This window comes from Galeopterus variegatus, unplaced genomic scaffold (genome assembly GCF_000696425.1).
Source record: "Galeopterus variegatus unplaced genomic scaffold, G_variegatus-3.0.2 Scaffold7883, whole genome shotgun sequence".
Classification (NCBI taxonomy): Eukaryota; Metazoa; Chordata; class Mammalia; order Dermoptera; family Cynocephalidae; genus Galeopterus; species Galeopterus variegatus.
Genome location: NW_007733994.1, coordinates 48,401 through 62,270, shown reverse-complemented (window position 1 = coordinate 62,270; position 13,870 = coordinate 48,401). Strand labels below are relative to the sequence as shown.

Below are 13,870 nucleotides of genomic sequence, written 5' to 3'. Positions count from 1 at the left end.
CTGTCCCAATAAGAAATCTCACATTTATTGCCTTCTTTCTCCCCATTATTTGCTTTTCTCACAAACTGATTTGGGTATAAATGGTGACAACACAGGATTCTCTTCCCATATACAAGGACTGGTAACTTCTCTCAGAAAGTTTGTAAAATCATTTAGCTGGAGTACACTGCTTGTGTTGTAATGCAAATAGCCAGCACACATAAAATGGCTCAACAAGGAAATAATTTCTTACATAATGCATAAATGGGGGTTTGGGGATAGTGGTGAGAATATTTCTGGTTTCTTGAATTTCTTCTATTTTAAATTAGGGTGGATTTCCTTCACCTGTGGACCCCAACTCCCCCCAAGTGTCATCTTCATTCAGTTAAAGAGAACACAAGAAATCAGGAAAAACTGGATGGAAATTTTTTTATTTTGTTCCCTGAACTGGAAGTAATGTTCACCACTATGTCTACATTCCCCTGAACAGTTAAATTCCATGGTCATCCACCCAATGATGGAATACTCAGATTGCAGGCAATGCAAACAAGAGAAAAGAGTGGTTTTTGGGCCGAGCCTGTGGTGCACTCGGGAGAGTGCAGTGCTGGGAGTGCAGCAGCGCTCCCACCGCGGGTTCGGATCCTATATAGGGATGGCTGGGGCGCTCACTGGCTGAGCGCAGTGCGGCCGGTCTCACGAAAAGACAAAATAAAAAAAAAAGAAGAAAAAAGAAAAGAGTGGTTTTGTTTTAAAAAGAAACAGTCAGTCTAATCCATATAGAAATTCTCCCCTCTTTAAATTCTCTAATGCCTGCTATGATGTGATTCCTTTTTTATTTTTATTTATTTTTTGTGCATGGCTGGTATGGAGATCATTTGTGTTATGAGCACCAATATTATAAGCAAAAATGCTCTAACCATAGTCAGTCTTGAGACTTTGGAGAAAAGATGTTTTCACACTCATTACAGTCCTCCTTCCATATCCGAGGGTTACACATCTGGTGATTCAAGAAACTACTTATCAAAAATCTTCAAAAGTAAATAAAAACAATAAATGAAACAACTATAACTGAAAAACAACACACTATAACAATTTACATAGCATTCCCATTTTTTCCAGTATTATAAGTAATCTACACAAGATGTAAAGTACACAGCAGGAAGTGAATTGGTAATACACAAACACTACACCATTTATAGAAGGGACTTGAGCATCAGCAAATTTTTATATCTATAGGGGGATCCTCAAGACATTCTTCAATACCAGAGAACAATTGTGTATAGGTCTTCTTCTTGATGTAAGTTCTTTGATGTCTTGAGGTATGACTTCTGGCAAAATCTTTTTCCACAGAAATTATATTCACTGAGATTTTCCATTGTGTGAAATCTTTTTTGTCTGTTAGGGGGAATTCCAGTACAAGACCTGTCACATTAAATTCATCAGGAGTTTTTTCCTGTGTTAGTATCCTGATGTCTTCGCAACTGTGACTTTGTAAAAAAAACTTTTTCCACATTCATTACATTCACATGGCTTCTGACCTGTGTGTATTCTCTGATGCATGCTGAGGTTTGACTTTTGGTTAAAAGCTTTTCCACATTATTTACATTCATAAGGTTTCTCACCTGTGTGAATTCTCTGATGCCTGCTGAGGTGTGACTTTTGGTTAAAAGCTTTTCCACATTCTTTACATTCATATCGTTTCTCACCTCTGTGAATTCTCTGATGCCTGCTGAGGTTTGACTTTCGGTTAAAAGCTTTTCCACATTCTTTACATTCATATGGTTTCTCATCTGTGTGTATTCTCCAATGCATGCTGAGGTTTGACTTTTGGTTAAAAGCTTTTCCACATTCTTTACATTCATATGGTTTCTCATCTGTGTGAATGCTCTGATGCATGCTGAGGTTGGACTTTTGTTTAAAAGCTTTTCCACATTCTTTACATTCATATGGTTTCTCACCTGTGTGTGTCCTCTGATGCTTGCTGAGGTGTGACTTTAACTTAAAAGCTTTTCCACATTCTTTACATTCATATCGTTTCTCACCTGTGTGAATTCTCTGATGCATGCTGAGGTGTGACTTTCGCTTAAAAGCTTTTCCACATTCTTTACATTCATATGGTTTCTCACCAGTGTGAGTTCTCTGATGCTTACGGAGGTGTGACTTTAACTTAAAAGCTTTTCCACATTCTTTACATTTGTATGGTTTCTCATCTGTGTGTATTCTCTGATGCATGCTTAGGCTTGACTTTCGCTTAAAAGCTTTTCCACATTCTTTACATTCATATGGTTTCTCATCTGTGTGTATTCTCTGATGCATGCTGAGGCTTGATTTTTGGTTAAATGCTTTTCCACATTCTTCACATTCATATGGTTTCTCATGTGTGTGAATTCTCTGATGCATGCTGAGGTTTGACTTTCGGTTAAAAGCTTTTCCACATTCTTTACATTCATATGGTTTCTCACCTCTGTGAATTCTCTGATGCCTGCTGAGGTGTGACTTTTGTTTAAAAGCTTTTCCACATTCTTTACATTCATACTGTTTCTCACCTGTGTGAATTATCTGATGCATGCTGAGGTGTGACTTTCGCTTAAAAGCTTTTCCACATTCTTTACATTCATATGGTTTCTCACCTCTGTGAATTCTCTGATGCCTGTTGAGGGTTGACTTTTGGTTAAAAGATTTCTCTGCAGATGTTCCCTGATATGAGATAAGGTATGATTGCTTAATAAAAGATTTCTGACATTCACTGTATTTACCATGTTTCTCTCCTGTGTATATAATATGATGTTGAGTAAGTTTAGCCTTTTTATACATTTTCCCACATACATCACCTTGAAAAGTTTTCTTCCCTACCTGAGTTATCTCTTGGGCAAGGACAGACGACTTATTACAGGCTTTCCAATATTCACTATATTTACAAGTGGTCTCACCCATATAAATTATATTACATGCAAATATTATTGGCACTGAGTTGCAGGACTGTCCTTTTCCACTATATTCAAAAAGTTGCCCAGCTGGAATCTTAAGATGCTGACTAAGATGCTCATGATAACTCTGTGATTTCTCAGATATATTATGCTCATCAGGTTTCTTTCCAGCACACATGGCATCAGTCTCTGGAAGAAGTGCATTCTGATATTCATTAGACTCCTCATGCCCCACTCCTGAATAGTTTTCACTATTTATAACCAGATTTAAAATGTGCATTGAATATGCATTCTCCTCAGTTGATTGGTTGCCATTGATGATTACACCTTGCCACAAGTATCTACCTTGACTTTCTTGACTCCTCTCCATTAGGTCATTGACTATCTGGACATCTGAAATGACAAAAAAAACCCACATCCATGAACCACACATAAGCATATTTTATCACATGCTTGTGTAAAGTGAGAGAAGTTTCTCCCAACCCAAGTAATAAAAGATTTTATAAAAGTCAATAATGGGTATTGGTTTCAGGAGTATATGAGTTTTGTTCATACTGACAATGTTATGTTGTATTAATATATTTTCTGACATCATATGACGTTCTTCTTTGCTTTTTTTTTTTTTTTTGTCCTTTTTGAGACCGGCTGCACAGCGCTCAGCCAGTGAGTGCAACAGCCATCCATATATAGTATCCGAACTCATGGTGGGAGCGCTGCTGCACTCCCAGCACCGCACTCTCCTGAGTGCGCCATGGGCTCGGCCCCTTCTTTGCTTCTTTATTCACTTTTTGTTTTTAAATCATGATGAAATATCTGATAATTTTTTACTTTTTCCTAATTGCATATTTCAAATAATTGCTTATCACCTTCCATTTGTTTTTAACTCTACTTTTTACTCTTTTATTTTTACAGTTTTTACTCTATTTTGTTTTTATAACAATAGTGGTTATCTCCTGCAGCTCTTTTTCTCATTCTTCTGCTTTGAATATGGCCAGGTTTTCCTTCATTGGCTACTTCCAGGTGCAGAATGATCCAATTTTTCATCCATATGGAGGAAAATGACTTAGGTTAAGAACTTTGCATTAGTGTTTCTATACTTTTTACTCTTCCTTAGGAAATGGATATAGGCATGTGGAAGTTTTAGAAATAATAAAATCTTCTTTTACCTACCCTAAACAGAGCCTCCCACAAGTTACTCATTTAACCTGACTTACTGTGCTTCGAAAAACCATTACTCTACAGGAAACTTTAGTCCATTCCTACGGACAACCTACTGATCTAAAATACTTGGTTCCACAACCAAGGCTTTGGCCACCATCTTTGAAAAAGATGCTTTTGACTCCTTATAAAATCAACTGGTATTATGTTCCCAAACTCTGGAAAACACACTCCCACTTGATAATTCATTGCTCGTGAAAGCTTTAGTATTATGCACTGGTGTTTTGCATGGCTAGTACACTCATAAAAAATAGAGTCTCCTGTACATTTCTAAGTTTCTTTGTTGTTTTAGAATGATTTCTACAAAAAGAGGAGGAAAATACTAACTTCAAATTCCACTTCCAAAAAGCAATCTCAGTCCCTCAACTTGAAACCCTTGGTTGACTTGACCTTGATGCCATGAGTTTCCTGGTTCTTCTATAAAATTCAGAACTCTCTTTTTCCATGCCCTATGGTCAGTATGCCTCAGCTCCATAATTTCTGATGTGGTGTTATAAAAGGCTCATACCTGGACCTCTTTTCTTATTTTCTTATCAACTTCCTATGTGATATCCTGCACTACTTTGGGATTCTGCCAAGGATCCCCACCAAAAACAAGGCCCTTACCACATGCAGCCCCCAGACCTTGGAATGCTCAGCCACCAGAACAGAACAGTAAGAGATAGAGATTGTATCTTCATAAATTACCCAGTTACAGATATTCTGTTTTAAGTAACACAAAGGAACAGAGTCTGAAAAATCATGTCCATGACAGTGCAGGATGTGAGGGCAACTGAAATATTTGAAAAAGTCAATAGCAAAAATAAATGTCAAAGAAGAGAAATGTGGAGATTATATTTTAGGAAAATACATTGTTGAAAAACAGTAAAATAAAATATGGAGATATATATGTACGAATCCATCTGAGAGATTATATAATACCTGTGTTTGATGCAAGGAGAGAAGCCAGCATCAGCTAATGGACCTGTGGAAAAATTGCTAGAAAAAGCTGAACACAGCCAAGATCTGCTGGGTTTTACTCTTCCTGGACTCTGCCCATGATGTGCTTACTAACCTGGGAGGCTCTGGTCTGGGTGTTCTTTTATTATCCAAGGCTCTGCTCCTTTCTCCAACTTGAGGCTCACCTCAGGTTTACTAATCCAGTACCCTGTTAATGGGAAGTAATATAGGACTTTATAAAATTGCAAAGCCTAATCCTTGGAAGAATGACAAGACTTCAGCTCCAGAAATTATACAATAAAGAGACCAATTTGAAACTTTTGTTAAATATGGATGACATATTTTTCATGAAATGTAATTTTACCAAATATTATAAAACCCTATAAAACATTCCTATTTTTATAAAAAAACCAAAATGTTTCTCCTGAAAGTTACTGTGGAGTTGCACTCACCCAATGACACCAGGCTGATGTAGGTCTCCAGCATGACATCTATGTACAAAGTCCTCTGAGCATCATTCAGGTCCCTCCACTCCTCCCAGGTGAAGTCCACAGCCACATCCTCAAATGACACCAACTCCTGTAATGGCACATTGATCTCAATTCGAGCCACCAGCCCTGGGTCACAAAACAGGAATCTCAGAGATCACAGTTCTGTGAGGATGATTGTCTTATGGGTTAGATAAGGTGCTGCTTTTCTATTCTGCATATAGTGGAGGGAGAAAAAACAAGCAAGAATATCCTGTCACTTTAATAACATATTAATGACTAAAAATATGAATACAAAGCTTACCATATAGCTGTGAACCATTCTTCTTGCTAGTTATAAGTATGAATAAAATGCTGCTTCTCCAAGAAGTTTATAATCAGGTTTGAAAACATAAGTATAAATACATACCTGAACCAGTGTGTCAGATTAACAAATTTTGAGAGAAGTTCAATAGAGAATGGGGAAAGAAAGAAAAAATATATTTCCATGCTGCATTCTGTTTGCACTCCACTGAACTACCAAATATGTTAAGCTCTTCTGTGTGAACCACATGTTCTCATGACTATGAGGCAACAGTGAAACTGCAGTCACAAGAGCAAGGGAAGACACCCCACATTAATGAAACTACACATGGCACCATGTCTAAGTGAATGCCCATGGGTGGTGATAACAGATACACGATTAAAGAAACACATTATGGAATGCTTCTGCATTTACATAAAGTGAAACATTATATGTAACTGCTGCTTTTAAATTACTTGTAAACTGAAAGCATATACAAAGGCACTCCAAAATTTCCTTCCCCCATGCCAAAGGATTGCTTGTGTCTGCATGAGAGTGAACACTGCCACTATCTAAACACAGAGTGTAAATAATGTGGTTTTGTAAATATAAATCAGTTACATACTAGATTTACAATTTAATACTCATCCACAAGAAGGAGAATAGAAAAAGCTTTAGGGAGAATCAGAGCAGAAGAAAACAGGGTGTTTGAAGACCAGCTGCATTAGAACATAGAGCAAGGCTTGTTAGCTAGTTCACTTGGGAGAGCATACTTCTGTTAACACTAAGGTCACAGGGTCAGATCCCCATACAGGCCAACCAATAGAAAATCAATCAATCAATCAATAACAGAGCAGTAAGCATACAGAAGAAGAAAGTAATATAGAAACAAGAAGCAGGAAGACACTGTGGTACCAAATTCCTGTGTGAAAAATAAGTGTTTTACTATCAGGCTTTCTACATAATTACAGCTAATTAGGTACTGGCAGAGTAAAGTGTAGCTTTTAGAATGACAGAAAAATATAATGGGTAGAAATAAAATAGACTTGAATACATTATACTTGAAATATCTGTGGGAATGTCCAAATGGCAACTGGATATATGATCCAGGGTTCAAGAGAGATCTAAGCTGAAGATAAAGATCTGGAAATGCATCAGTCCATTTCTGTTGCTTGTAACAAAATACCTGGAACGGGGTGATTTGTTAGAAAATGAAATTTACTGCTTGCAGATTCAAAAGCCGAGGAGTCAAAAGTCCAGGGAACACATTTGGTGGAGACCTTGGTGGAGATGACAGTGACCCAGGGGTCTCACATGGCACAAAATTGTAGGGCAGAGAGAGGTCAACCTTTTATGTTTTCTTTTAAAGCCCTCAGAACCACATCCCTGCCCACCATTATTAACCCATTCATTACGGTATGGACCTACAGTCTAATCACATCATTAAGGCCCTATCTTTCAACTACCAAATTAGGATTACCCACCATCCTAACACTGTCACAGAGGGGGTCAAGTTTGGGGACATTCAGTCCAACGCATGGAAATATCAAAATTTCAATGTTATGTGAAGCCATCAGAATGAATGAGCAAACCTAAGAGATTCCAAGTAAAAACAAAACAAAACAAAAGAACAAGAACAGAGTCAGCAGAAGCACTTTACCTTTAAACATAAGGTAGAGGAAAAGAAATACAATGTGAAGAACAAAAAGAAATTTTCTAAATTTATTCCACAATTAAAGGAAAACTCAGTATTAAAAAGTCTACCAATATAATTCATTATATGAATACATAATTCATTATACATACATATATATACACACACATATTTGCATTTGGTCTGTTTGGAAACCCAGCATATTTGAAGTCCTATCAGTGAAAATCCTTTAAATGATTATATAGATGTTAGAAAAATACACAGGGGGCAAGCCAGTATAGGGATCAATCTGTGGTCCTTGATAGTATTGGCACCACACTCTCACCAAGTGAACATAGCTGACCGAACATAGTGGAGAAAAGAAACCTCTCAGTTTGAGGATAGATCAAAGAAATTAAAAACTGAATTGCATGCACACACAGGAAAAAGACAAAATGAACAGGACACAATATCTGAAGAGTGTTTGACAATGTCAAAAGTTGTAATATAAAGTAATGAGACAGCCAGCAGAAGAGAGATGGAGGAAAAAAAACAGAAGAAACACTTAAAAGAATAATGTCTGAGAACTTCCACCTATTAATATCAGGCACCAAACCAAAGATCAAGGAAGTTAAGATAACACAGAACCAGATAAATGCTAAAAATCTATATCTAGGCATGTAGTTCTTAAACTTCAGAAAATCAAAAATAATAAAAATCTGAAGCTAGAGGGAGGAAAAAATATCTTACCTAAAAAGAAACAAGGTAAGAATTACACCCAACATCTCCTGAGAATCCATGTAAGGAAGGAGAGAGTACAGTGAAATATCCGAACAGTTGATTAAAGAACCCTACCACACACAGTCCTGTCCACTATGAAATCAACGTGTAAAAAAGAAAAAAACAAAGACTTTCTTAGGGAAACAAAAATTGAGAGAATTTGTTGCCACTACACCTGTATTCGAAGCAATGTGAAAAAAAAAAAAAAAGAATAAAAAAGATATAGGTTAGAATCGATATACAGAAAGAGAACTAAAGAAATAAATGAAGGTTCAATAAAAAGCTTTTTTTTAATTAAGTTTTTTTCATTGCAACACAGTTGATTGTACATATCTTTGAGGTAAAGAATTGGATACCCTATGTGCAATATGTGAAGTTCAAATTAGGATAATTAGTATATTCTTCAATATACAGTGTAATAGATTTTTGTGAACCTTTACAAATACCTCCCTTCCACCATCCCCCTGAGCATTTCCTCACTCTAGTAACCTCAGTTCTGTTTTCTACTCTTGAAGTTCAAAGCAATATTGTGATTGTTGTATATTTCTTTTATTTAATTTTTAAGTTATTTATTTTCTTAGCTGTAATATATAAGTGAGAACATGCAAAATTTTTCTTTCTGTACCTGGCTTATTTTACTTAACATAATTTTCCTAAGTTCATCCATGTTGCTGTGAATGGCAATATCTCATGCTTTTTAAAGACCGAGTAGTATTCCATTGTATAAATATATCACATTTTCCTTATCCAGTCATCTGATAATGGACATTTAGGTTGATTCCAAGTCTTGCCTACAGTAAACAGAGCTGCAATAAACATGGGAGTACAGGTGTCCCTTCTGCATGACTATTTCCAATCCTTTGAATGTATACCCAGCAGTGGGATTGCTGTTCATATGGCAGTTCTATCTGTAGTTGCTTGAGGAACTTCCACATGGTTTTCGATAATGGCTGCACCAATTTACAGTCCCACCAACAATATAGGAGGGTTCTTCTTTCTCTGCTTTCTCACCAGCATTTGTTATTCTCTGTCTTTTTGATAGTAGCCAGTCTAACTGGAATGATATGATATTTCAATGTGGCTTTTACACTTCCTAGATGCTGAGTGATGTTGAGCATTTTCTCCTGTATCTGTTGGCCATTTGTATATCTTCCTTTTGGAAATGCCTATTCAGCTCCTTTGCCCATTTTAAAAATCAGACTATTTATTATTCTACTTTTAAGTTGTTTGAGTTACTTGTATATTCTGGATATTAATCCTTTATCAGATGCATAGTTTACAAATAATTTCTCCCACTCTGTAGGTTGCTCTTTTCCTCTGTTTTTTTCTTGTGATGTGCAGCAGTTTTTCAATTTGATATAATTTGTCTTTTTTCTTTTGTTGCCTATGCTGTGGGGTTCATATTAGTAAAGTCTGTCGCCAGTCCTACTTCCAGAAGTGTTTCTCCTATAATTTCTTTTAGGAATTTTTAAGTTTTAGGTCTTATATTTAGGATTTTAATCCATTTCTTCCAATCCAAGAGCATGAAATATCTTTCCACTTTTTGTTGTCTTCTTTAATTTCTTTCAACAGTGATTTATAGATTCCATTGTAGAGATCTTTCACATGCTTTGTTGTCTGGATTCCAAGATATTTTATTTTTGGGGTGACTATTGTAAATGGAATATAGCTTTGTTGGTTTTTCTTTCTGCTAGTTCAAAAACACTAGTGATTTTTGCACACTGATGTATCCTGCTGCTTTACTGAAATTGTTTACTGGCTCTAAGGGTTTTTTTTGGAGACTTTTTAGGCTTTCCTGTATATAGGATCATTATGTCTGCAAACCAGGATAATTTGACTTTCTCTTTTCTATTTGGGATGCCCTCGCTTTCATTCTCTTGCCTGATTCCTCTGGCTAGAACTTCTTATAGTGTATTAAACAACATCTCAGGGTAGATATCCTTGTCTTGTTCCCATTCTTAAGGAAAAGCTTTCAACTTCTCCCCATTCAGAATGACAATGACATTAGGTTTGCCATATATGGCTTTTATCATGTTGAGATCCTTCCCTTCTATACCTAATTTGCTGACACTCTTTACCATGAAGTGATGTCGAGTTTTCTCAAATGCTTCTTCACTGTCTATTGAGATAATGATATGGTTTTTCCCCTTGATTTTGTTGATGGAGTATGTCACATTTATTGATGTGCATATGTTGAATGATTCTTGCATTCCTGGGATGAATCCTACTTGATCAGGATGTGTAATTTTTTGTATGTGTTGCTGTATTCTATTTGCAAATATTTTATTGATGATTCTCCTGTCTATATTCATAAAAAATATTGGCCTATAGTTTTCTTTTTTGGTGGTGACTTATCAGCTTTTGGGATCAGGGTGATGTTTGCCTTATAGAATGGGTTTGGGAGAATGACCTCTCTCAATTTTTTGGAATAGTTTCAAGAGAATTGATAATAATTCCTCCTTAAAGGTTTGGCAGCAGTAAAGCCATCTGGTCCTGGCATTTTCTTTGTTGGAAGATCACTAATTATTGCTTCAATCTCATTGCTTGGTATTGGTCTGTTCAAATTTTTTACATCTTCCTGATTCAGCCTTTGTAGTTTGTATGTGTCCAGAAATTTCTCTATTTCTTCCAGGTTTTCAAATTTATTTTTCTATCATTGTTTACAATAGCATCCAATGATTCTCCATGTTTCTGCAGTATAAGTTTTGATGTCTTCTTTTTCATTTCTGATTATTATTTGTCTTCTCTCTTCTTTATTTTGTTAGCCTACCTAAAGGTGTGTCTATTTGATTATCTTCTCAAAAAAACCTTTTCCTGTCATTGATCATTTGTATCATTTGGGGGGGTTCTATTTCATTTCCTATTGATCTGATCTTATTGATTTCTATCAACTACTTTTGTTGTTGGATTGTTTTTGTTTTTCTAATTCTTTCAGGTGTAGTGCTCAATTATTTACTTACAGCTCTTATATTCTTCCAATATAAGCATTTATCACAATTTCCCTCATTAGTGCTTTTGCAGTATCCCACACGTTTTGGTATGCTTTGTCTTTGTTTTCATTACTTTCAAGAAATTTCTTGAATTCCTGTTTAATTTCTTCTTGGACCCATAGGTCATACAGGACATTGTTATTTACTTTTCATGTATTTCTAAACTTTCCAGAGTTTTCTTTGTTATTGATTTCTAGTTTAAATCCATGGTTGTCAAAAAATATAAATGAAATAATTTTAATTCTATAAAAATTTCTTGAGACTTGATTTGTGACCTAACATGTGGCTTATCCTGGAGCATGTTCCTTCTGCTGATGAGAAAAGTATATATGCTGTGGTTGTTGGATGAAATGTTCTGCAGATGTCTGCCAAGTCCAATTGGTCTAAAATCATGTGTTTCTGTTGATTCTGCACCTAGATGATCTGTCCAATGGTAAGAGAGGGGAATTCAGGTTCCCAACTATTTTAATAGTAGAGTCTATCTCTTTATGTCTAATAGCATTTGCCTTAGTTATCTGGGTACTCCAATGTTGGGTGGATATATACTTACGATTAGTATGTCTTCTTACTGGATAGATCCCTTATTCATTAATCCAATCACTAATCCAATCAGTCAGTCTGTGTCCTTAAAGTGGGGTATTTAATACATTTACATTAATAGTTACTATTTAAATATGTTTACTTACTACTGTCATTTTGGTTTTTGTTTGGATATTTTAAATACCGTTTGTTCCTTTATTTCCATTTTATGGTTTGTCTTCTGTTTGTTTTTTGAGGTAGTTAGATGAAATTTTTTTCTCTTTAACATTAGCATTTTTTGTTCTATTAATGGGATTTATTTTCTTTTATATTCATGGTAATGATTATAGTTCAGATATGAGATGCAGTATGCCTTTCAAAATATCTTGTAGGGCTGGTTATGTGGTGGTGAACTACTATAGTATTTGCTTTTGTGGAAAATATATTTTTTCTCCCTCATTTCCAAAGGACAGACTTGCTGGGTATAGTAGTCTTTGATGGCAAATTTTGTCTTTTAGTATTTTGAATATATCACCCTATGAAAAATCTGTTGTTAAAACTTGATGTTTTTGCCTTATTGCTTTTAAGATTCTCTCTGTCTTTGAGCTTTTCTAATTTCAGTGTAATGTACCTTACAGTGGACCTTTTTAGATTGAAATGGTTCTGGGATCTTTGGGCCTACCCCACCTGAAAATCCATTCTCTCCCTATATTTGGGAAGTTTTCTGTTTTTACTTAGTTGAATATATTTTCAATGCCTTTTTGTTTTTCCTCCCCTTCTAGAACACCCATCATTCAGATGTTTGTGTGGCTTCAGGTTCTCCGCTTGTTCTCTTTGACTTTCTTCTTTAATTCTTTTTTACTTTCTTTTTGTTTGGTCCACTTGTGTTATTTTTAAAATGCTGTCTTTAAGATCATGAATTCATTCTTTTGCTCATTTTAGCATGCTGTTAAAACTCTTAGTTGTGTTTCAGATTTCATTTAATGACATTTCCAGTTCCATGAGTTCTGCTACATTCTTTTTTTAGGGTAATAGTCTCTTTGTACATTTCCTCCTTCAGATTCTGGATATTTTCTCATTTTGTTATGCTTTCTGAGTCATCTTCTATCTCACTGAGTTCCCTCGGGATTGTTGCTTGAAATTTCTTTTCAGCTATTTCAAGGACTTCTTGCTCTATATGGCCTGGTACATGAAAGTTATTATATTCCTTTGGTAGTATCATAAGTTTTATTTTTCACATTTCTAGTATCTCTACACTGGCCAATAGTCACCTGGTAGAGCAGTTATTTTTCCTAATACTTCAGAGTGGGCTTTGAGGAGAGGGAGTCCTTTTGTTGATGTGTTTTATACTGACTACTGAATGGGTGTTTTAGTACTGGTTTCAGATAGATGGAGTAGTGTAGTCTCCATATATGTACTTTGGCAAAATTCAGTGTTGGAATTGTACATGGGTAAGAACAATAAAAAAAAATTTAAAATCTCAAGAGAAAAATTTAAAATATTTCGAAGGAAATAAAAGAAAAAGTGCAACTTATCTAAATTTGTGCAAATGGAGAAACAGGAATCTTTTCAAAAAATTTACACTATTGAATGCATATATTTTAAAAAAAGAAACACCTAATAAGGTAAGTTTGTATCTTTGGAAACTACAAGGACAGAGAGAAAATTAGATTAAAAGGAAGAAGAAAAAATAAAAATTAGAGCAAAAATAAAATTAAGAAAGGAAACTGAGAAAATTGTCAACAAAAAGTTGATTCCTCAGAAAGATCAATGAAATTGATAAACCTACAGCTAAGCGAACTAAAAAGATAATGACACAGAACAAAAAAGTACTAATATCAGAAATGAAGAAGAGGAAATCACTATGGACTTTAAAAAATAAATAGTATGTACAACACAGGACACAAACTTGATAACCTAGATGAAATGGACCAATTCCTTCAAAGACACAATTTCCGAAAACTAACAAACACTAATATGCAGTATTAGAATAGGACTATATCTATTACAAAGATTGAGTAAAAAAAAAAAATCTTCCAAACAGAAAGGACCTGGGCCCAATGTGTTTACTGGGGAATTCATCCAAACATTTATTTATTTTTATTTTTATTTTT

At 35.2% G+C, this 13,870-nt stretch overlaps 1 protein-coding gene across 1 annotated transcript in view; it reads right to left on the bottom strand.

Annotated features, from left to right (window-relative positions):
* Positions 1-1,233: 1,233 nt before the first annotated feature.
* The window catches only part of LOC103607942 (zinc finger protein 345-like), a 25,647-nt gene continuing 13,010 nt past the window's right edge, over positions 1,234-13,870 (bottom strand). Inside the window, 3 exon segments of the mRNA XM_008592396.1 lie at positions 1,234-3,299; positions 5,179-5,271; positions 5,516-5,642. Of these exon segments, the coding sequence (XP_008590618.1) occupies positions 1,438-3,299; positions 5,179-5,271; positions 5,516-5,642 (2,082 nt within the window). The 3' untranslated portion in view covers positions 1,234-1,437.